The 22,162-nt window shown below is 36.0% G+C and overlaps 2 protein-coding genes across 2 annotated transcripts; both read right to left on the reverse strand.

Moving 5' to 3' along the window:
* Positions 1-265: 265 nt before the first annotated feature.
* LOC130014269 (sacsin-like) lies at positions 266-4,847 on the reverse strand. Its single transcript, XM_056103249.1, has 2 exons — positions 4,064-4,847; positions 266-292 (listed from the first exon to the last, which is right to left on the reverse strand). Exons 1-2 carry the CDS (start codon positions 4,817-4,819, stop codon positions 266-268), a joined length of 783 nt encoding a protein of 260 aa, XP_055959224.1. The 5' UTR covers positions 4,820-4,847.
* Positions 4,848-15,921: 11,074 nt separating this feature from the next.
* Positions 15,922-17,742, reverse strand: LOC126832324 (beta-1,4-galactosyltransferase galt-1). The gene has a single exon (XM_050563071.2). It carries the CDS (start codon positions 17,481-17,483, stop codon positions 15,963-15,965), a length of 1,521 nt encoding a protein of 506 aa, XP_050419028.1. The 5' UTR covers positions 17,484-17,742; the 3' UTR covers positions 15,922-15,962.
* Between the last annotated feature and the right edge of the window lie 4,420 nt (positions 17,743-22,162).

The following is a 22,162-nucleotide window of genomic DNA, read 5'->3' on the forward strand; positions in this document are numbered from 1 at the left end:
GCCATAATCCATGATGTTACAGTCCGATACATGCTAATATCGAAATGAACCGAGATCTTAGGGTTATAAACCTATATTTCAAGTTTCGTTGAAATCGGATAAAAATTGTGACCTGTAGACTGTTCACAAACAATTGTAGACGAACGGATGGACTGAGGGGGGGGGGGCGGACAGGGGCGACGACAATATACGTTCACATGAAAATGTGGGCGTATAAAAATATAATGATGACAGTTCATAAATAAGCAAATAATAAACGCACCCTTTAATGGACATTAGATTTAATCGTTAACTATAAAATAAAACACAATACATTTTATTACTGCGTATAAGTCGGATAGACCTAAAAAAAAAAAACTGACGTACCAAGTACTATTTCATATTTATATGGAATTACTTCTAATCTCTTATAATTGATTTGGAATATTAGTTTATTATTAAATTTGTCAAAAAAAATATATCTAGTGATTTATTTGAATACACGTGTTTAAAATCTTAAATCATAATTAAATCTTCAAACAAATAAATCAGTACTTAAAATAAAGAGAACACAAAAATACAATAAATCCGGTCCCAAAGTAACACAGATGAGAAAATTGGCAAGAGTAATTAAAAAAAAATCAAACAAAACAAAGCAAAATTGTACACATGTAGGTGTGTAGGTGTGTGGGTACGCAGGGGTGGGGTGGGGTGGGGGAGGGTGCACTTATAATATTTCTTAGTGAAGCAACTTTATCTGCAAGTTTAACAATAATAAAAAAATATAATCGACTGCTGGAATCGCGTGATGTTCTTTGATGATAAATAAGCCTTTATTCTCCCATGCCCGGAAGCCATTACGGCTACGTGTATTCATTTTGAACTATCTATCCCTTGTCGAAATTCGCAGCTATATCCTATTGAAACAAAGTTATTTTTAAAAAAATTAACATACATTAGTAAAAATAAGTAACACAACCAAACAAGTTATTAATACTTAGAATAAACTAATAAACTAATAACAAATTATTAATATGGCTGACGAAATTGGCAGCTATACCCTAATGAAACAAATTTTTTAAAAAAAAAGATACTAAAATTAACATACAGCAGTAAAAATAAGAAACACAACCAAACAAACTATTAATACTTAGAATAAACTAATAAACTAATAACAAATTATTTATACTTAGAATAAACTAATAACCAATTATTAATACTTGAAATAAACAAAATGATTAATACTAAGAATAAACTATAAAAACAAATTCTTAGAATAAACTATAATAACGAATTATTAATACAGTGTACAAGTCAAAATATTTTATCCTGGCATTAATAGCGTCATACACTAACATATATTATTATTCAATTCGACCATTTGTATAGCTTGAGTCAAGGTTATTTGAAGTTTACATTAGTTTCTATTCATATGGCGCCGCCATGTTCATGCTTTTGGGGTAAATAAAGTACACAAATGTGCTAATACAATTTGATTAAACCACAGATTTATATTTCGTTTCGTTTTTATATTCTTTCGATGGCCTAAACTACATGAAGATCTGAACAGTTGTACTGAAAGGTCGCGTCAGGGGTCTATGAGCGGCTTTTGACCCTATGACGACAGACATTGATTAATCAATCAGCGTTGACGTTTCCTGTGGTTTACCCACAGTTCCGTGCATAGCACGCCAAGAAGTCGGCATAACAGATGGTTTCATTGGCTAATCCCTCACGCCTGTTATATAACAACTCTTCCAGATCCTAGTGTAGTACAGAAAAAAAACGAAATTTAAACTATAAAAAAACGAAACGAAATAAGATCTGTGTTTTAATCAGATTGGCGCTAATACTAATTATTCCATTTATGACATTCTTTCACAGTCGGCTTTTGTTTATGTCCTTACAGAAAAATAATAGTACAATTTTTTAAGTCAAATTGTAAACATTGCAAAAAACATAGTGATTTTTTAAACGAAATATTCGACTATTGACAGGGTTCTTTCATTTCATTTCCCAATGAATAGATTCTTAAGCATTACTTATGGTCCCGTGTACGATAAATTCAATATATAAGTCGCATAAATGACATTTAAATAACACTCACTTAACTTACAGTCAGTGATTCTCAACCAGTGTACCGCGAGATCTTCCTAAGTATGCCGCGAAATTTTAAACGGCACACTAAGAAAATGTGAAAAACCACGTGAACCCAATTGAGTATTCACTGGTATCGTATACTGATAAGTTCATAGCTGTGTTTTTCTTTATTTAATTTGTGTCATTCTATGTGTCTATGACTAATCTCTGTCTACGACTGTATTCTGTCTGACTTACCATGTTTTTATTTTGCAATATTTTTCCTATATATTTAGCCAGGTGTGCCGCCAGTTTTCCATGTGTTCCAAGGTGTACCGTTGACTAAAAAGGGTTGAGGACCACTGACTTATAGATTTGATATAATAATATAGTAAGGCAGTAAACAGACTCAATATTTTTAGCGACTTTATTATTTCGTGCTCACACTTCAAAATGAATATTATCTTCTTTGGTATTAATCTGGTTATCTGTTTCATCAGATGTTTCTTTTTTATATTTAATAATTTTATCATGGAAAATGCTAATTTTTACAAGAAGTAGACGGGTATACAAGAGTTGTGTTTCGTAACTGAATTCGTATTGTGATCAAATTGTCACATGGAATATAGAATGTTGGCTACGCCTAATGTAAAGTATCTAAATAAAATTGTGATTATGATATTTTAAGTATTGGAAAATTCAATTTATACATTTTCAATGTACACACTCCATGTTAAATCGGGTCTTTTATCTATTTTCTCTGCACATTGATATTAAGCCATCTGTCAAAAGAATGTAACATTAGTAAAAGTGTTCAAAAAGGAAACATTAGCATGATAATTGAAGACTAAATCCCCACCCCCTCCCTTTGCCTTTTGTGTGAATATTTATATGAATAGTGATTAGTTCTTGGGAGAAAACAGGGGCAATTTCTAGATAATTTTAATACCATACACGAGCTTCCTAATTCCAGCACAACAATAATCCAGTACACAAAATATTATTAAAATGTGGATTTATAACTTGCAAATCGACAGCAACATTGGGTGTTTTTTTCTAAACAATATTTAATTCAGATTTATATCTGAATAGGGATTGGAGAACAGACACAGCCTATATTAAACCCCTCTCCATTGATCGATTACTAAGATAAAACTGTATTATTTGTCGAACCTGTTCATCTCAGCACAAGACAGCTACGGTGTTCCGTAATGCTGAATGGGACAACATATTTTAGTCTAAACCATCTTATTGACATAGGATTAAAATAACCTTGGGGTTTAATATAATATCGTTTAATTACTTACTCTTAGGCGGTCGTTATTTTATAACTGCTTATGATAGGTGCCAATATTCAATGACTCGTGGAAAATTCTTACATCATAGCTTGATAAAATGCATAACTTATTTCGGTAAATGATCAAATAAATTAACTTATTCTTAATAATTGTTTCTGTTGATATGCTGATAATCTGTCGTGTTAATATACAGGCTAGGGTGGAATGGCTTTCGTTATAAGCATCATGTGGAATCCTGGGATATGTGATTGTGTCGGGATATCTCATTCGGGTATGTTCTCCAATGGTTGATTGTAGTTCTGTTGCTAATTGTAGAAGATTAGGATATGGTAACCCACTAGCAACACGATTCAAATTATTTGCATCTATTTTATACCATACAGCTTTTAGAGCCATTTCAGCTGACTGAATCAATACAAATAAAAATATTGTTATGGCAGCGCGTTATACATTTTTATATCAAATAGTGTGTTTTCACAAAGTTTTTAAATGTTTTATTTTAGTATAAGGCAGTAATATTCTCTTGACGGTTTAGTTATAAGCAACTTTCTTAAGAGAGTTTAAGTTATTTGTTAAATTGTTCCAATCCTTTTAAAACGACATAGACACAGGAACATACATACCTGTTGACATTTGTAACATATCCAGTTATGTGTGTTTGCGCCACTAGACAGAGATTGCTCCGCTGCCTTCAAGTCCATGTCTGCTTGCTTCAGCCATCGTTCTGCTTGTCCAGGTGATGGGTTTGGTTCATCTCGAGCTGATGTATGGAAACTATTATCATTGTAATATCGTCTATTGGATCTTTGTTCTTCAGAATACCGTGCGTGATTTCTACCTGTCGAATACACGTTGCTGTAAAACTGTTCATATGAACGACTATGTTGTGATCTACTTGTACCGTCTGTTTCATCATCAGGAACGGATTCGTCATCTAAACTAAGGCCTCTATTCAATCTTTCCACATAGTTCTGTATGTGTTGCGTGATTTCGGTTGACTGCTCAACATTATGTAGGTTTTTATCTGGGTGCCATCTTACCAAAAGTCGTTCAAGAACTCTTCTTCTTTCACTTTCATCTGAATGTCTCCATGCTCGCATCAAGATCCGTCGTATATCCCGCAATACAGTTTGGATGTCTAAATTGTCGCTATTAATTAGGACTAATTCCCGTGAGGTGAATTTATAAAGTCTTGTAACTGTAGCTTGGATGGGTTCCTCCTCTCCTACATCAATACTATATATAGCAAACTCAGTATCAGTTTCTGCCTGTATTTTCTCCACAATAGTAGCGTATATATAATATGGGGGATCCACGGTGATTCTATCATCACTTATGTCCTCAATATCGGGATCATAAATTTCATATCCAACATATTCTCCTTTATCAAAATCACAGAAACTGTTATCCAACAGCCAGTGAAATCTTTCGGGTATGATGGTACCGACTGGTGGAAATAACATATGTCTCAGAATAAATCCCGAGGTTTTTATCTCACGGTCATCCAAATACGACTCGATTTCATGCGATTTCCGTTTACTACCTTCTCCCAAATATCACGGAAATCACCACTGATATCAATATTAAATATACGTTGAAGAATTTCAGATAATGTACGATGAAATACGTTGAGCTTATCTTTCGACCTTTCTTTATCAACAAACAAAGAATATGACAATTGCTCTGATCTGTGTTGCTTTAGAAAGTAAATTCTACATGGCTGTTCACTTCCTGGCACTGCTTGGTCTTGATGTATTAGATGAGTCATAAGATTGACTACTTCAAATATTTGAATATCTATCACAGTTTGATCCCTTCATCCAGAAGGGATTTAACGTCAATAGTTTGTCTATAGAATTCTGTATAGTGTCGCACCAATCGCGCTATCCCTTTCAACAATTGCACATCTGTTAACATGCCAGAAACTTTATTCGTAAAATCTGTGTTTTGAACAGCGTTTTCCAGGCATTCCGGTGTAATTGTTACTTCTACGACCTTGCTTAATGGCTCATTCTGGTACTTTTTAGGAAAACGATTATGAATCGTCCATTGGTCTAAACCTACATGTATATCCATCTCATAAAACCTTATGAAATATGGAAGAGTTAGATTTTCGTGTCCCCGTTGAATGCTCATATTATCCATCAGAATCAATTCAGTAGACTTTGTCAAAATTCTATTTTTGTTCGGTAAAAATAAGTACTTTTCATTCATAGGATTTTTGATTTCTGTTTTTTCCTCCCATAAACTTATGAGATGTTCGGTACAGCTTTTGACCACAATAGATTCATTTGGATTGAGCTCTTTACCTTTACACTGTGTATAAATATCCCGCAGAACTCCAAGATACAAATCGGGAACTGCCGAACTCCATGCGCCGAGTTCTTGAAATAGTGTACGAAAATCACCAAACTCGAAAGGGACATCATAAATATGGCACTTGACATGCTTTGAGAGTATGTTCACAGATGAAGAACTTATCGCCCCAACAGAACCACTGAGCTGCACATGCGACAAGAACAGCGCCATACACGTGATAGGGGTTCATTTTCAAATTTGACACTTCAAGGAAGGGTTAATGAAAACTGCCGCTTGCTGGTTTATCTATCAATGTTTGCTTTCCTATCGGTTCTTGTATACGATTTATTGTTTAGCGGATCTTTGCTTTAGTGTGTTACGTTTAATTTGATCGGGAGACGTGTTCGTCGACTTCAACGTCAACGGACAACACTGTAAGAATTGGCCGTGACACTGCAAGCGGAGTGGGTCAGATTGCCCCAAATCGTAATTGGACGGTTGATTAGGGGCATACCACGACGAATTGCTGAATGTCTGAGGATTGCTGGAACAATTAATCATTATTAAGACAAAAATCAAAAGCGTCCATTTTCACTTTTGACTGTGTATCTCTTTGCGAGTGAAATGGGGCCGTCAGATAAGCCGCCCATATGGACTGTTTATGTTCATGTGTAGGCAATTGGCCTGTTATTAACTATGCACACTGGACTATAGACGTTATATAATGCATTCACCCATATCGTTTTGTACTAATATATCACGCCATACGCTTTAACCTACACTGCATATCGTCTTACTAAACAAAAGATACAGGGACTTGATAGTCGAGACAACAATGTAAACAGTTGCGTTAGCAGGAAAACGAAACTAGTCCATTGTTTCATTATGAATTCCAGCGGGCCTATTTTGAAATGAAATGGAGTTTAACGTCCGACTGTTCTGCTCCGAACTGGGCTAATGAAGACGGGCATACGCCATACAGTGTGCTACGAGGGAAATTATGCCCGGACAGCGGCACTACGCCTACTCTTATATCGAATCCAACTGTCAACACAGCGCATGTCATTAGGCCTACTACAGCCCAACCCACCCAACGATTAGCCATACAATGGGTCAATTCAAATCCCCGGGTTACGCTTGTGTTATGGTTGTGTTGTAGTGGTGTTTAACTGGTGTTCTTTTTAGTGCCTTAACCTGGGCCTCTCGATTTATCACTAGTGTTTACACCATGTCTAAACTAGTTTAATACCAGTGTTAACACTGGTGAAAAAAATACAAAAAAAAACTATAACACTTGTGTTATTTTTAAATGTTACACTTTGTTTTTGTCTTCTGTTCTAACACATTCAATTCTTTGCATGAGCTGGCCAACTAAAACAGAAACACCAAGTAACAAGTAACAAGTTAAGTAACAAGGATCTATGTTGAATTTTTGTAGTCTCATTTGATCATTATTCAGTCGAAATGTCCTAAAATTTCTCGTAAATTAGCAGGTTTGCGATCAACATTTATTTGTCTTACGTTTTTACCATATATGGATAAAAAAAAAATCATTTTAAGCCTTCAAACTAAATCTAAAAACCTTAAAAGAAATTCCCTTCTTGGCGTCTGCTGTTTTACACCAGTGTTGTAATGAATGACTTGAACTGATATTTTTTTAACCCCTAGGGGTTAGTGTTAGAGTTATTTTTAACAAGATAATAACTTTTATCAAGTTATTATTATCTAACAAGTTTTTATGTAATTAGAAATAATATTGCACAAAGCTCCGTGTCTTAATTAAAGATACATTAGTTAAGGGTTTAATAAAGAATTGGCCATTCTTGCTATAATAATTCAAAAATAGATAATAAAAAAAGAAAATATTGAAAATTTTAGTCCAATTACTTTATTCTGAACGGAGGTGTCACTGTTGGAAGTTTGGACTAGAAATAGGCATCAACTGTGTTCGCATCGTCTACGAGAATTGTCGATCGTTTGATTGACAGACGATAACTTCACCCACATATTCTCGATTCCCAAGTAACATTCTCAATAGTAACATTCTCGCTTTGAAGGCCTTTCAAAACCAGTTTCCGGTGGTGGCGTCTGTGACTAACGGTAAACGTTTAAATCCAAACTGTATCCAAGCCATCCGGTCATGTAAATAAAGGTCTAATTAATAATTTCTATAACATCTGAAACCTAAATAAAGACTTGCAATAGGCAGATTTAGCTCTTGCATAATGTATGTTTAATAGATTTATTTGCGTGAATCCGTGCACCTCAATTTCTACGAACGCAAATAACGTATAGTATACAATAACCTTGTCAACGCATCATGTTTGAAAAAAAAAAATTCGCTCTTATTCTGTTGAGTATGTTGGGCTAATATAACAATTTCCCCCTCGAGAAAAATCTCAAATACTTAATTTATGTATTTAATTTCCGCCAATCAGTGCACCTAAATTGCATACTTCACACAAAACTATAGTACAAAATAACATTGTCAACTTATCATGCTTGAACAATGTTTCTCACTCTTATTCTGTTATGAGTATGTTGGTTTAAGTTTTCCCCAGAGGGAATAATTCCAAATACTTAAAAATACATTCCCGTGTACAAACTGGCCGCTTTGGTGATATATTTGGACTAAAAACGTATTCAGACTAATTAATTTATCAAACATTTGCTTCAAATCCCCGTCAAAACACTGTTCTCGTCAGGAAACACCACACGCTATTAAAAAAAACTAATTTTAAGAGTCCACGTTTGGCACGTGACTTGGCAGTCATGGAAACGATGCAAGCCGAGGGAGAATTCGTTGCATATATAAAAGACGATGTATCGTTGCACACATACCTGACGTGTAGAAGTGGGGAATTTAAACCTCTATGGAACTTCAAGGTACGCAACTTGTGTATGATTCGTCCTGGCTAGTAATTCATAATGTATCTAAACTCACAGTTAGATACACAGTCACAGATAAGAGAAATAACCATTAGCTCTTGCATATTATTTTTTAATATTCATCATCTAGTATTAAATTAGTTTCCAAAATGCTCAACCTGACGTACGAATCGTTTCGACATTAACACGTGGTTTTGTTGATGAATAATGAATGAAAATTAGCCGATGACGTCACATCTGTGAATATACAGCGTATATGCACGTGCCCTATTTGCGCTACTCTTTGTACTCTGTAAACATAGTGAATTCACTACAGGGAAGAAGTTGGGCGCTGGTTTGTTTATTTACACTTGCAGACAGTTCCCGTCATAACGTCAAGTATATGCACGTGCCCTATTTGCAACTCTTTGTACTCTGTAAACATAGTGAATTCACTACAAGGAAGTAGTTGAGGCGCTGGTTTGTTTATTTACACTTGCTGACAGTTCCCGTCATTACGTCACACCCAACGTGCGTATTTCTCGATTCTACTTTTAGGGAGCATTGTTAAAATTATTTAAATACTAGATAATAAGTTAAATGCCACACACGTAGTCCCCTTTAAACTTACACGATATATTACAAAGGTACATTAACATCACATAAAACAGTTTTATCTATAATAGAACCTATGAGTAATTTAGAATTAAATACAATGGCTACTGAAGATCCTGACAATAAATCCCCGTCATTATATAATAATTCTCTGGTCTTCATTATGTTTCCATCTTTAACTTTCAACATCAAAACCTAGAATATATAGTATAAAGAATATGATATGGTATGGACACTTTATAGCTATAGATTGTACCGACTGGGGCGATCCTTGAGGTTACTGCCCCCCCCCCCCCACCACCACCACTACGACCACTCCCTTTACGAAAAACACATCACAATCCATATCCAATGCTCTCGACATGCAGTTACCATTATAACTATAGATTATAGGTTTTTCGTCCAATCCGAACGACAACACGTTGTTTGTTGCCAGGCGCTCCACCATGCATCATTGAAAAGGGGAAAGCACACTGGAAAATACCGAGGAACTTTCTTGACCAACATTTGTTACGCAGTAATTGGTTGGTATTAAAGCTTTTGTTAAAGGAGCTAAATCGCTAATATTTGGAAATTGAACCAAGTGGGCCGCAACGCATATAATAATGTAACCTGATTGTTTATGAACAGATTTACATTCAATTGTTTCCGTATTGACTTTAATTTCAAATCAGTTAGGTCCAGCGAAATACGGCAGGAGTGTCAACCGAATAGAAATTTCTAGCGTGTGGCTATTCCAGTCTATTGCGCATGCTCTCCAGACAAGTTATGGCGTCGCCATATGACATGAGTTGTGGAATATGTCTAGCCCCGCTCTCTCTGGTCACTTGTTACAAATGACGATAAACGCACTATGGTACACGATTCGTGTACCAATGGTAAAATGTTTATTTTGTCTTAAATATTGGATATCATAAGCCTACCTTTTCCCGGTAAGAAAACAACATCAATGTTGATTTGAATTGACAAATAATTCGTGTTTTAAACGTGTAAAACTTTTGATGATATTGAGTTAGAGATTTCTTTTCGATGTTATGAAAGTTAACCCATCTTTAAATGTATAAACAAAACCTTCTGAACCAAGACCTGAAATAATTATTGAATAAAATTATTTAATTTTATGACAAGATTTTTCTACGAAAGAGTGGAGTATTTCTGGAACACTAGATACCATTTACCATAGGTATGAATCGGTTGATCTACACTCGTCAAACTAAGAAAAAATAAAATGTTGTTAAAACAATGTTCCTATCAATCTTAGTTATGACCATTTAAATTATCTTTTGGTTTCAAATAGCCACTTACATACGCCCGCAAGCATTTGAAATTTATGTCAATCAACTAACATCGAAACCAAGACATTATCTGTCGTATATCTTAGTGTCCCAATGTTTTAAATTACTATATAAATAAAACTATTCAGTCCTTATAAACGATTGTCTAGTACAACTTGTCAGTCATGAAGATGGCAATTCATTTATATCGACAACTCATGCGCAGTGCCGGACTGGGCCCACCTGTCCACCTGTCCGTGACAGGTGGGCCTAAGCTCATTAAGAAAAAGTGGGCCTAAGCCTATAAAGAAAAAAGAAAAAAGAGAAAGAAAAAAAGGAAAGGAGAGGGGGAGGAAAGAAAAGAAAGAAATGAAATGGGGTTAAATGTCTCACTGTTCTGCTCCTATACTGGGCTAATGAAGACGGGCATACGCCATACCTTGTTTTTTGTCTCATCCGAAGGACTAGACAGCTGTCCTTGTCAGGCCCTCCGTTCTGCACCACTGACAAGAGAACCGTGTAATTCATCTTTTGAAATCAAACATTTGCCTTGATCTGCTTTGGTCTGAAATGCTTGGAAAATGGGTTTGCGGTTGTCAATTTTCAAAATTTTCTGGGGGGATAACCTAGCCTTCGGCGCGTACTTGTGTGGACCTTGGTCAAAGACCTGACAGGTGGGACTTTGGCCCACCAGTCCGGCACTGCTCATGCGACACTTGTTTGTTTGGGTTTTTTTTGATTTTGTCAATTTGTATAAAAATTCTAAATATGTTACATGTTACTTGTAATTTTGATTCTGTAGTTAATCATTATTAAAATTTAATTGTTATTGGCTAGTTTCCGATGAGAGACACATTTAGAAATGTACGGGTTCAGTAACCAGGGGTTATTGGGTTCGATTCCGCTGTTAACCGAGAAAGTATCTCAATATTTTGCAGTATAATTTCCCTTTGCTGGACGAAGATTTTGTTGTTGAAGGACAAAAAACGGACATCCGCCAACATACGGCCTACAACTGTCAAGGGATCTTTTACGTGCACGCCAATATGTATACAGGAACTCGGTTTTCCGTCCCACCCAAACGACTAGACAGCTGTCCTTGTCAGGCCCGCCGCCCTGCATCACTGGCAATGGAATTAATACACTGTTAGAAATTTTTGTAAAATTACAGTAGTACAAGCAGTTTTTGTACATTAATTATCGGTATGTTCACCACAATGTAGTAGTTTTACCAAGTCTGGCGTATTTTAACGGAGTTTCGTGTATGTTTACAGAGTTTCGTGTCTTTTTTTACAATACACGGTGATGAAATCAAAGACACATTCAAAATCAGTAAAAATACATTCTTACATATGTAATATTTCCAAACTGAACTCAAAATAAACAAGCATGCATGTAATTTTACAGATCTTACGTTTATTCACATTATTTTGTAAATTTACTTTTAGGTTAGAAATATAAATAAAATTACAGCAGTTCTCACTATAATAGTTAAAAACTAGATAATGTAATGGGAATATGCTGAAAATTTCTGTCAAATTGATCCTCTCGGAACCGAGATATTAGAGACTGGATGTTAGGCCTAGCCTCGATCATCATTACTTATTAAGTCAGTACGATAAAAAAAACATAGTCTTGATTATCTATTTTTGAATTTAATCATTAATGAGCGTTGAGCCCCAGATCGGACTCAAATCCAGTGAAAATCCAACACATAAGATGGCATCCATGAGTTGATTATGGTCTTTTCATGTTAATAAATGTCTAATTCATAGTTTATAGAACATAATATCAGGCCTAAAGAAAGACCTGCAATAGGCAGATTTAGCTCTTGCATAATGTATGTTTAACTTATTGGTAGTTATCGTATTCGGTAAATTTATTGTCTCTTAGCATGCAATTTTAGAGATTTTACGTTTACTCACATTATTTTGTAAACTTTCAGGTTAGAAATATAAGTAAATTTACAGCAATTAAATTTTTACCAAAAATGTTCGGAATGTTTACCAAAATGATGTATATTTACCAAGTTTCATTCTTTTTTACAATAAACTTTGATGAAACCAAAGGCACATTAAACCCCGGTAAAAATACATGCGTAATATTTCAATATTGAAATGAAAATAGCAAAGCCAGTAGGTAATTTTACAGATTTACGTTTATTCACATTATTTTGTAAATTTACTTATTGGTAAATTTACTGTCTCTTATGTAAATTTACTGTCTCTTATTTTATTTTAGTATTCCATAGCAACGAACCATTCCTAATAATTATTGTCTTATAGTATTCATTCTAATTTATTAACCATAATATGGACAATCACATTTTGTGCAATTTGGTATATTGCATGTTATATATATTTAATTTTCTTTATTTATACGATCTAAAACGTGTATTATTATTCATCGTACGTTGATCAGATTGTAAGTATGTTCATTAACGTATAAAAAAAATGTTTTGCTTACTTGTCATAGATTGTATTATCTCGTAACCAAGGTCAATTGAAGACGGTTAATTAAACCGATTGGCCAGTGTTAGCTTGACTGTCTCTAGAGGAGAGTTACAATGCCTGCAGTAGACAGTACCACAAGCTTACATCTAAAATCCTGGAACGGAAGTTAAAATCATTGTGTTTTATTTTAACATTTGTCTGTAATTTTTCATTTACTGCTTTTAGGTAAATTTACATTGGGGAATCTAAAAACAAACTTACTGTAACCGTTCATTTACTGTGTTGCGGTGAATTTACAGTTCAAAGTTAAAAAACAAACTCATGTTATTTTCCATTTACTGTTTTAAGGTAAATTTACTCACAAAGTCAAATTACAGAACCTCTGTAATATTACAGCTGAATGTTTATTTACAGTAAATTTACTGGCAACTTTTGCTGCCAGTAATTTTCATGTAAATTTACCAGATTTTTTCTAACAGTGTACGTTAATAGATATGTTTACCGGACTATGGAATTTAATAGGCGCTGTATTTCGAATTTGGGACAATTTAATTAAAATCTGTAACTTTATATAGCCATTCACTAACCACATCCTTTCAAATAAAAGTGGTTCTCGGTAAATGACAATAATAACAACAACGCAGAGTAAATTACCAGGGAAGTGGCAAGCATTTATGTAAGGGAGACAACTCCTTTTAAATAAACGGATGCAGACAGAGAGACAGGCATAATTGCTATCAATAGACCAACTAAAAATCGCCAGATGGTGAAACTTAATGGTGGTCTGTCTCTTATATAAACACATAGTTTATTCTGAGAGTAACATATTTTTTATTATTTTGTTTTGTAGGCTACGTATAAGGGGGTTGGACGCATCTTCATCTACTAATGCCAAATCCAGGGTGTTTAAGAGTACCTCCAGAATGTATATGCGAATTGACAGTGGTCCCATCTGAAAGACAGGATAGATATTTCGTTGGCCAACGTGTGCCAGGTACCTCGGTTTTTGTGTCCCATGCGAAGGACTAAACGCTGTTCCTTGTCAGACCCTCTGTGATCTGTATAAGGTGAAAACACGCCGGAAAATGCAGATGTACCATCTAGGCTACCACCGGGATTGAACCATGGATTTCGTGGTTATTGAGCCAGCCAGCGCTTTAATCAATGAACGGTCATGGATCAAACTCAGTTAATGTATCAAGGGTGTGCGCTATCCCGTCAGAACGACTACACGGCTGTTCTTTGTCAGGTCTACACAAAGCATTCTCAGACTTAAGTTAAGAATTTACTCAACTTTCAATCACTGTTTATAAGGAATATCTTTGATCCAGAAACACAAAACTTTGCAAATTGTTTCTTATTGATTGATTTGATACATTAAAACAACAAATTTAAATAAAAGCCTATATTTTAGAATAAGAAAATCAGTTTTGAGTAAATTCTTAACTTAAGTCGGAGAATGATTTGTGAAACCATGGCCAGGCTATCGAACATGGGGACCTCCTGGTTATAGTGATCCAAGCGCTTCACACACTGAGCCACCTGGCATTTGAACAGCAGAAAATCGAAGTAAATTTGACTCTAATTGTATGTAATTTCAACGATCCTAAATTGTAATTTATTCATACGATTAATGATTCAAATTTAAATATTGGGAAATGTATTTAATTAAAATTATTGTTGCGACTCGACAGATGATAATACGAATCGACAGAGTGTAAATTGAAAGGAAATAAAATGTAAATAAACTGGGTTGAACATCCTACTAATAAAGACAGGCATAATAAGCGAAATTTTGGGATACTCTACTTCGCAGTCCAATACTATAGAAGCCTATAACTACCATTCGTAATTTCTACTTTTCGCCCCTTCAAAACACGAAAGTCAAAAAGTCGTAACTTCTACTTTTTGACTTTCGTGTTTTGAAGGGGCGAAAGGTAGTAGTTCTGAATGGTAGTTATAAGCTTCCATACAATACAGAGAGAAATCCGGGATGGTTCAACGAGTTAGAAGCTTATTCACTAATCGGGAGATCCGGTGTTGGTCAAGAAAGTTCCTTGGGATTCTCAGTGGTGCAGGAAGGGGGTGGGGCGACAGGGAACAGCGTCTAATAGTTCGGATGGGACAAAAAACTAGTTCCCTGATAGACGTTGATGTGCACGTAAAAGATTCTTGCAGTTAGAATTCGACGAAGAGTAGGTGGAAACGCCGATGTCCGGGCACATTTTCCCTCACTGAAAGGCGCGTGTTCGTCTGTATAAGATCGGTTGATTCTGAAAAGTAGGGCCTTAGACCCATTTCATTTTTTTTCGGAACCCGGAGAAAACCCACGAGGTTCGACAATCGGACCTACCACTTGTCACATACAAGCAGGGAATCAAAACCACTCCTCTTGACTCAATGACAGACCTTATGATGCAACGCACAAGCGTTAACCATTCGGACACCCAACCCCCCTTTTTCAATATATAGAGACGTATATTATGATAATAAACACTTGTGATAAGTTTTATCCAGGTATTCAGTAAGCGTACAGCGTTGTATATTATTCAGTAAGTAAACTATGTAGGTAATATATATATATAGGCTATATCATCATATCAATGTTCGTGTATATAATATCCTTGTTTAGTTTAATCTACTAAATGATCATCTATATATACATAGATATGAATAATTGAATGGGCGGAACTTACAATACACGGTATCCAATTGATAAAACACTGATAGCCTATATAAATATAAAGAATGTCGGGACCCTTCGGGACTAAATCTTATAAATTGTATATAGCCATTCTTTGCGAAAGTTCCTAAGTGTGAATCAATTTTGATTTAAAATGGTTCAAATACTATCCAACGCGACACGTCATTTATGTCTCAGTCGGGATCAGTCATGAAAGCCCCAGTTATTTGTATCGTAACATTTCTATTCGCATATCAGTCTTCTAAATGGTGTGATTGGCTTTTTTTCGGAGAGTGTACGGCATGGGCTATTTCCGAGTAGGATAATAGATGTCATTTCTCTGGTAGCTTAGATTAACAATATGCAAACAGATATCCTCTTGTATATATATTTATTACATTTAGACGAACGGGTTTTATAAATCCTTTTTCACACGGCGTAACACATTACGGGTATTGTATATTAAAATTTCTCCGTAGCGCTGAGCGGTGTAGTCGTCTATAAAATTCCCACACTTCATGTCATACACATCGTCGCAACGCCGATAATGATGCACCAGAGCCATTTCAGAATCGACATCAATTGTTTCGAGGTCAGATTTTATGGCTTGACTCAGATGGTGTATTCCTAACTCGAACACAGTTTCCGGATACACCCACATTTTGGTTCGGATAGCACTTTCTTCTGAAGTTCTTAATATATTGTTTAACGTTTTAAACATGCGGCGTTCAGATGTTAGATACTCGCTATTTCCGTGAAAAAAGACACTCTTGAATTTATAAGCGGCCACATTTTTAGTTCTACGAAGATTTTGTTTTTCTAAATAAACGAGCATGGTGTCCCATGACTTAAGATGGCGGGGTATAATAAATTCGTCAACGTCATTAAAAGATACAATTTTGGATTTGAACATAGTTCTGTACAGACAGTCGGCTACAGCTGCTGATTGCCCGTAGTTCCAAATATCGTCCGGCTTTGGTATATTCCAAGGTAGAATCGTCACAATGCCCTCGGTTTCGTAAAATTTAAGAATATTTATCATTTCGTGAGTTATACTTTGCGTGTAAAAAACAAAATGTTCGACTCCCAGTTGTCGAGATAATTCAATGAATTCCACAAAATGTAATGGTTTCGGATATCCATATAAGGAAGGCACGCACATAGAAAATGTCGACATCGTTTTATTTTTCGCGCGAAAAGGTGAATTGTTCACGACCGCCATGGTGATTCCATTGTATCGACTTTTCTCAGCACCAATCAAAACGCGAGAAATTTCATTTTTGCGAAATTCTTTGACAATTATTTTGGGAACTAAACAGGAAAGCATATAAAATGAGTTATTTTTCTTGTGATTTTCGCAAGTCTCGGAAAGACGGATTTCGGTTGCCATTGTGGAATTCCTATTAAGGCGCTGTTTTTGCTGGTCGTAAATACACCAAAATCCAGACTTGTGCTTCGGTTTATTTCCAGGCCCAGTGCCAATGATTCTGATATAACTGTCAGGAAGTCTGTCATCAAAATAAGCCGAATAGACATGAAATCGATTTCCAATCGGTATAAAGGAAACATTCGTCAACTTTAATCCATTTGTCGATTGCTTTGTTACTGCTTTGTGTAGTAACGAAGGTGCGTCGTCATTTTGTTTGTCTTCGTTGTTTGATCTCTCAATGAGAATGTTTCTCCGCACGTTGGGATTCAACAAATCGTCCTCCGCCGATTCTACAATTACACTATTGATACTTTTCTTGTCCGCATTCCGGTTTTCTCCTGTTTGCACCGACCTTTGACCTGTGTAATAATTTCCCAGAGTTGACGCAGTGTCTGATCTTAAAGTTGAAATCATGTAAATAACCGTTATCACATACAGTATAAGAACAAGTATTACCCAGTGTCCATATTTCTTGATCATGGTTTCCACTCCAACTTGTACTCGCATGTAAACTCTCTCATTTATATAAGTCAACCAACATGAAAACAGTCGACACGCCACTTCTCGGTTAAATATCCATAAGATAAGGTGCGCCTATGAGTATTTAGTTATGTCACACTCTGCACTCCCAAGTTCATCGAGACTTTACTTTGCATTTGTCGAAGTTGTTGGTAAGCTTTAAACAAGCCATTTTACCCACTTTATAGCCCCCCACGTGTCAACATCTTGTTTACCTTCAGTCTCGTCTGCATATTTAACACCCCTCTAGAACATAATTAGACTGACCGTACCTGTAAACTCATTGTAAGATATGTTCCGATAAAAGGGGGGACAGGTTAACGAATGAATGAAAGTTTATGAACATGTTACGATTATTTTATATTGACATTATTTGTTTTATGTAAATCTTTATTAAGTCTGACTTGTGGTTATAGGTATAGCACGCGCTGTTATCGCAATGTATGTTATCGCCATTGTTGTAATATACGGTATGATGCATGTCATACTTACCGTTATGCAATAGTCAAATAGGTGTTGAATTTGTTACTGACACGCATATATTTTGGGATTGTGTCCCACTTCTATTCGTCATTGGGTTGAGGTCAGTGCATATTTTTGATTTGGTCAAAATTGGTTAGTGCTAAATGATAAGGCCAGCTTAATTTTTCGTCATACGTACGAGATGTAAACAGGGTAACACTAATTCCAACTCTAACCCTAACCCTGGACCTAGCCCCAATGCTTACACTAACCCTAACCTATAATCTCGCCAGCAATCACCTGCCCTAACCTTATTTACATCTCAGCGACCTTGACAAAAATTGAGCAGGCCATAACAAATAGATTTAGCCGTTACAATTGTGTGTATATCTGTGACAGTATTGGTTCTTAAATCGGGTTCTTTGATGACAACACTGGTATATACATCTAATAATAGTTTTATTCTGCTTCTTACAATATTAGGTACAAACATCGTGATGTAAACGACCGTAGAACTAACTATATGGAAGGAGTCATGACTTAATTAGCTTGGCTTAGCATGAGTGTGCTAACTCCAGAAGCTGTCGTCTCGTACCGTCTCATGCCAAGGCGCCCATGGCCTTAGCTCAGTCCTGGCCGGACCTAACTCCTAGCCCTGCCTGGACCTCTCTCGTATCCATTAGGTACCTTGATCTAGGCACCCGCCTAGCATGGCCTCCTGGACCCGCCTGAAGATTCGTTTCTGTTCTGAGTTTATAAACGTATTCGAGACAAAGGAGCTCATTAGACACCTGTCTAATGTATCAAGCATCATATGAAGGTTTAACATTCAATATAGTTTATCAGACAAAGAAAGTTAGATAAGACATGCCAACAACAAGTTATAGTTACGCAATGACATAAGGAATACTACCAAGATCTCCAGCCGGGTATTGATAGCGACAGGTTTATGTTACAATCACTAATACGTATTTTAATATGGCAGGACGCCTCTATGACATAAGTCATTATGTTATATACCTCTCTTTGCTCTGGTCTACGGCGCCAATTAATATGTGACAGTATTGGTTCTTAAATCGGGTTCTTTGATGACAACACTGGTGTGACTTCGAATATAATATTTTTATTCTGCTTACATATTAGGTACAAACATCGTGATGTAAACGACCGTAGAACTAACTATATGGAAGGAGTCATGACTTAATTAGCTTGGCTTAGCATGAGTGTGCTAACTCCAGAAGCTGTCGTCTCGTACCGTCTCATGCCAAGGCGCCCATGGCCTTAGCTCAGTCCTGGCCGGACCTAACTCCTAGCCCTGCCTGGACCTCTCTCGTATCCATTAGGTACCTTGATCTAGGCACCCGCCTAGCATGGCCTCCTGGACCCGCCTGAAGATTCGTTTCTGTTCTGAGTTTATAAACGTATTCGAGACAAAGGAGCTCATTAGACACCTGTCTAATGTATCAAGCATCATATGAAGGTTTAACATTCAATATAGTTTATCAGACAAAGAAAGTTAGATAAGACATGCCAACAACAAGTTATAGTTACGCAATGACATAAGGAATACTACCAAGATCTCCAGCCGGGTATTGATAGCGACAGGTTTATGTTACAATCACTAATACGTATTTTAATATGGCAGGACGCCTCTATGACATAAGTCATTATGTTATATATCATAATAATATGCTCTGTTTAAAAAGGACAGCTAAGTTTTTATTTTAGTTTTAAATATGTCTTTTACAAAATAACTTTAATTAATATTGGATTACTTTTCATTTATTAAAACATCTCGAGATTTCTATTGTTCACCGAAACAAACATTTTTATTTTTCAAAAAAGTCTGCCACTTTATTTAAACAAACAGTTTATTTATAACTAAGGCAATAGCCTACAGTACACATACAATAACTCTGAAAGATAATGCTATAAGTAATATCAAATGTTCTCAATGAAATTTAAAATATAAACGATATTTACAATTTAGATCTTACTATTATAGTTAAAAATATTCACAATAAATAAAGTTAGAGTTTATACCTTAAACAAATCATATCTAATCCCTGTAATATTGTGACCATCTCCAGTTTTTTTTAATTCTACCAATGTCCACATTTCTCATGTACAACATTTAAAAACTCGAGTTCTTAAAGGTACAATATTCAGACTAAAGGGAAAATATCGACTTTCAGTTGGAGCCACGGTGGCTGAGTGGGCAAGACGCTGGCTCGCTAGTGTGGAGGTCGCGTGTTAGATCCTTGCATTGGCAGAGAAAGTTCGTCGACATTTTTCAACGTGATTTCCCCTTGTCAGTGGTGCAGGACGCTGGACCTGACAAGGACAGCTGTCTATTCATTCGGATGGGAAGAAAACCTGAGGTCCCTTGTATACATTGGAGTGCACGTAAAAGACCCTTGGCCGTTGGAATTCGATATAAGAGTAGCACGCTGTATGGCGTATGTCCGTCTTCATTAGCCCAGTCGGAGTAGAACAGTAGGACATTAAAACCCTTCTCATTTCCTTTCGATTTTAATTCTATATGCATTACAAAAATATGATCTTATCAAAACGCAAATTAGTCCAAAATTATTAGTATATCAAGCACGACTATAAAGTCCCTTTATTGTTTTATATTGTGTCGTAATGGTTGTCATAACAACAACACTAAACGAGTTGCTAACAATTTCCAAAACAAAAAGACGTCTTCCTTGCCATTTCAAACAATTCAAGAATTAAAACTACGTCACCATACCGATCCAAGCAAACATTGCACATGTCATTCTGATGTAGTCGTCGAAGTCTTGGCCATGGATTGTGTAACTGGGCAAAAGACACACTGATCAGCAGTGAATATTAGCTCGGTTGCTACAATCACTGATAGGGATAACATCGGTGCGACTTAATTAGCCCCCAATATTAACCTTTTTCCTTCTGCAAATTAATTTCTAGAACAGTTTTTTTTTTAAGCATTAGAAAAATAAATACAGGTGTTTGAAGTATATGTAGTTAAACAATATTTCTTATTTAGTGTATATGGGTGTGAAAAATGAGTAAAAGGCACCATTTTGCCTGGACCAGTAATGTCTTATGTAAACAATGCACGTGCCATTGAGCCAATGATTGACGCCACGTGATGTGACGTCATATGTTGAAAGCAGTCATCTTTTACAGAGTTTATAAGTGAAATGAAATGAAATGGGGTTTAACGTCCTACTGTTTTGCTCCGAACTGGGCTAATGAAGACGGGCATACGCCATACAGTGTGCTATGAGGGGAATTTTGCCCGGACAGCGGCACTACGGCCTACTCTTATATCGAAAGAGTTTATAAGAAGGCGTTCGTAATATTCTGTGAAACAGATTTGGCAAGTGGCTGCAGGTATAGATCATGCTACAGGTATAGATATCATGCTGCCAAAGTCAGTCCGTAATCTAGCTCAGCTAAAATGTTATTGTCCTTGACTTTGAAATGAACAAGTATGGAACGTTAATCCCGGTTTTATTTCATTTTTTTAAATTTTATTTGAAATGGACAATAACCGATAAAGTTCCACCAAAAGCATTTTACTGATTTTATATATACATACACTTGCTTTCTGACCATACCAGCACAGTTGACTAGCGCAATGTTTATTGCCGACACAATTCTTATCTAATTAGCTCCTCCATACGCTTGTCATTGTTAAATTCGGTTGTAACATTTGTGTGTATTAGTATGCAAGAGTTGTGATGTCTGTGGACTGAGAAGAATTTGATTACATGTATACAGTATGTTAATAGGTATATGTACTAACTAATCTATAGGGATATAACAGTAGATAGAGAGAGAGAGAGGGAGAGAGAGAGGGGGAGAAAGGGGGGGGACTTATACTCGAAGGCATTTCGGGGCTAACATTATGTTTGGTTCTCTTACGCGTATAGGAGTATTTAGCTGTGGATGTAAACCCCACGACCCAACTCCTTTTCAATACAAACGGGGATTAAAAAACAAGAGCACACAACTTGACTTAAAGTAGCTAAGTCTCTAACTCAATATCATCAAAAATCTTCGACATTGAAAACACGTATTATTTGTCAATTCCAATCAACATTGGTGTTGTGATCTTTCCGGGAAAAGATGGGCTTTTGATATCCAATATTCAAGACAAAATAAACATTTTACCATTGGTACACGAATCGTGCACCATAATGTGTTTCAGCGCC

The sequence above is a fragment of the Patella vulgata genome, chromosome 9 (assembly GCF_932274485.2).
Source record: "Patella vulgata chromosome 9, xgPatVulg1.2, whole genome shotgun sequence".
Classification (NCBI taxonomy): domain Eukaryota; kingdom Metazoa; phylum Mollusca; class Gastropoda; family Patellidae; genus Patella; species Patella vulgata.

Excerpts from the sequence above, each read along its gene's own strand:
- LOC130014269 (XM_056103249.1), bottom strand. The coding sequence starts at position 4,819 with ATGTTATTTCCACCAGTCGGTACCATCATACCCGAAAGATTTCACTGG. Across the intron at positions 293-4,063 it reads CAGAACGATGGCTGAAGCAA|TTAACGATTAAATCTAATGT; the intron begins GCAGACATGGAC and ends TTTATTTTATAG.
- LOC126832324 (XM_050563071.2), bottom strand. The coding sequence starts at position 17,483 with ATGCGAGTACAAGTTGGAGTGGAAACCATGATCAAGAAATATGGACAC.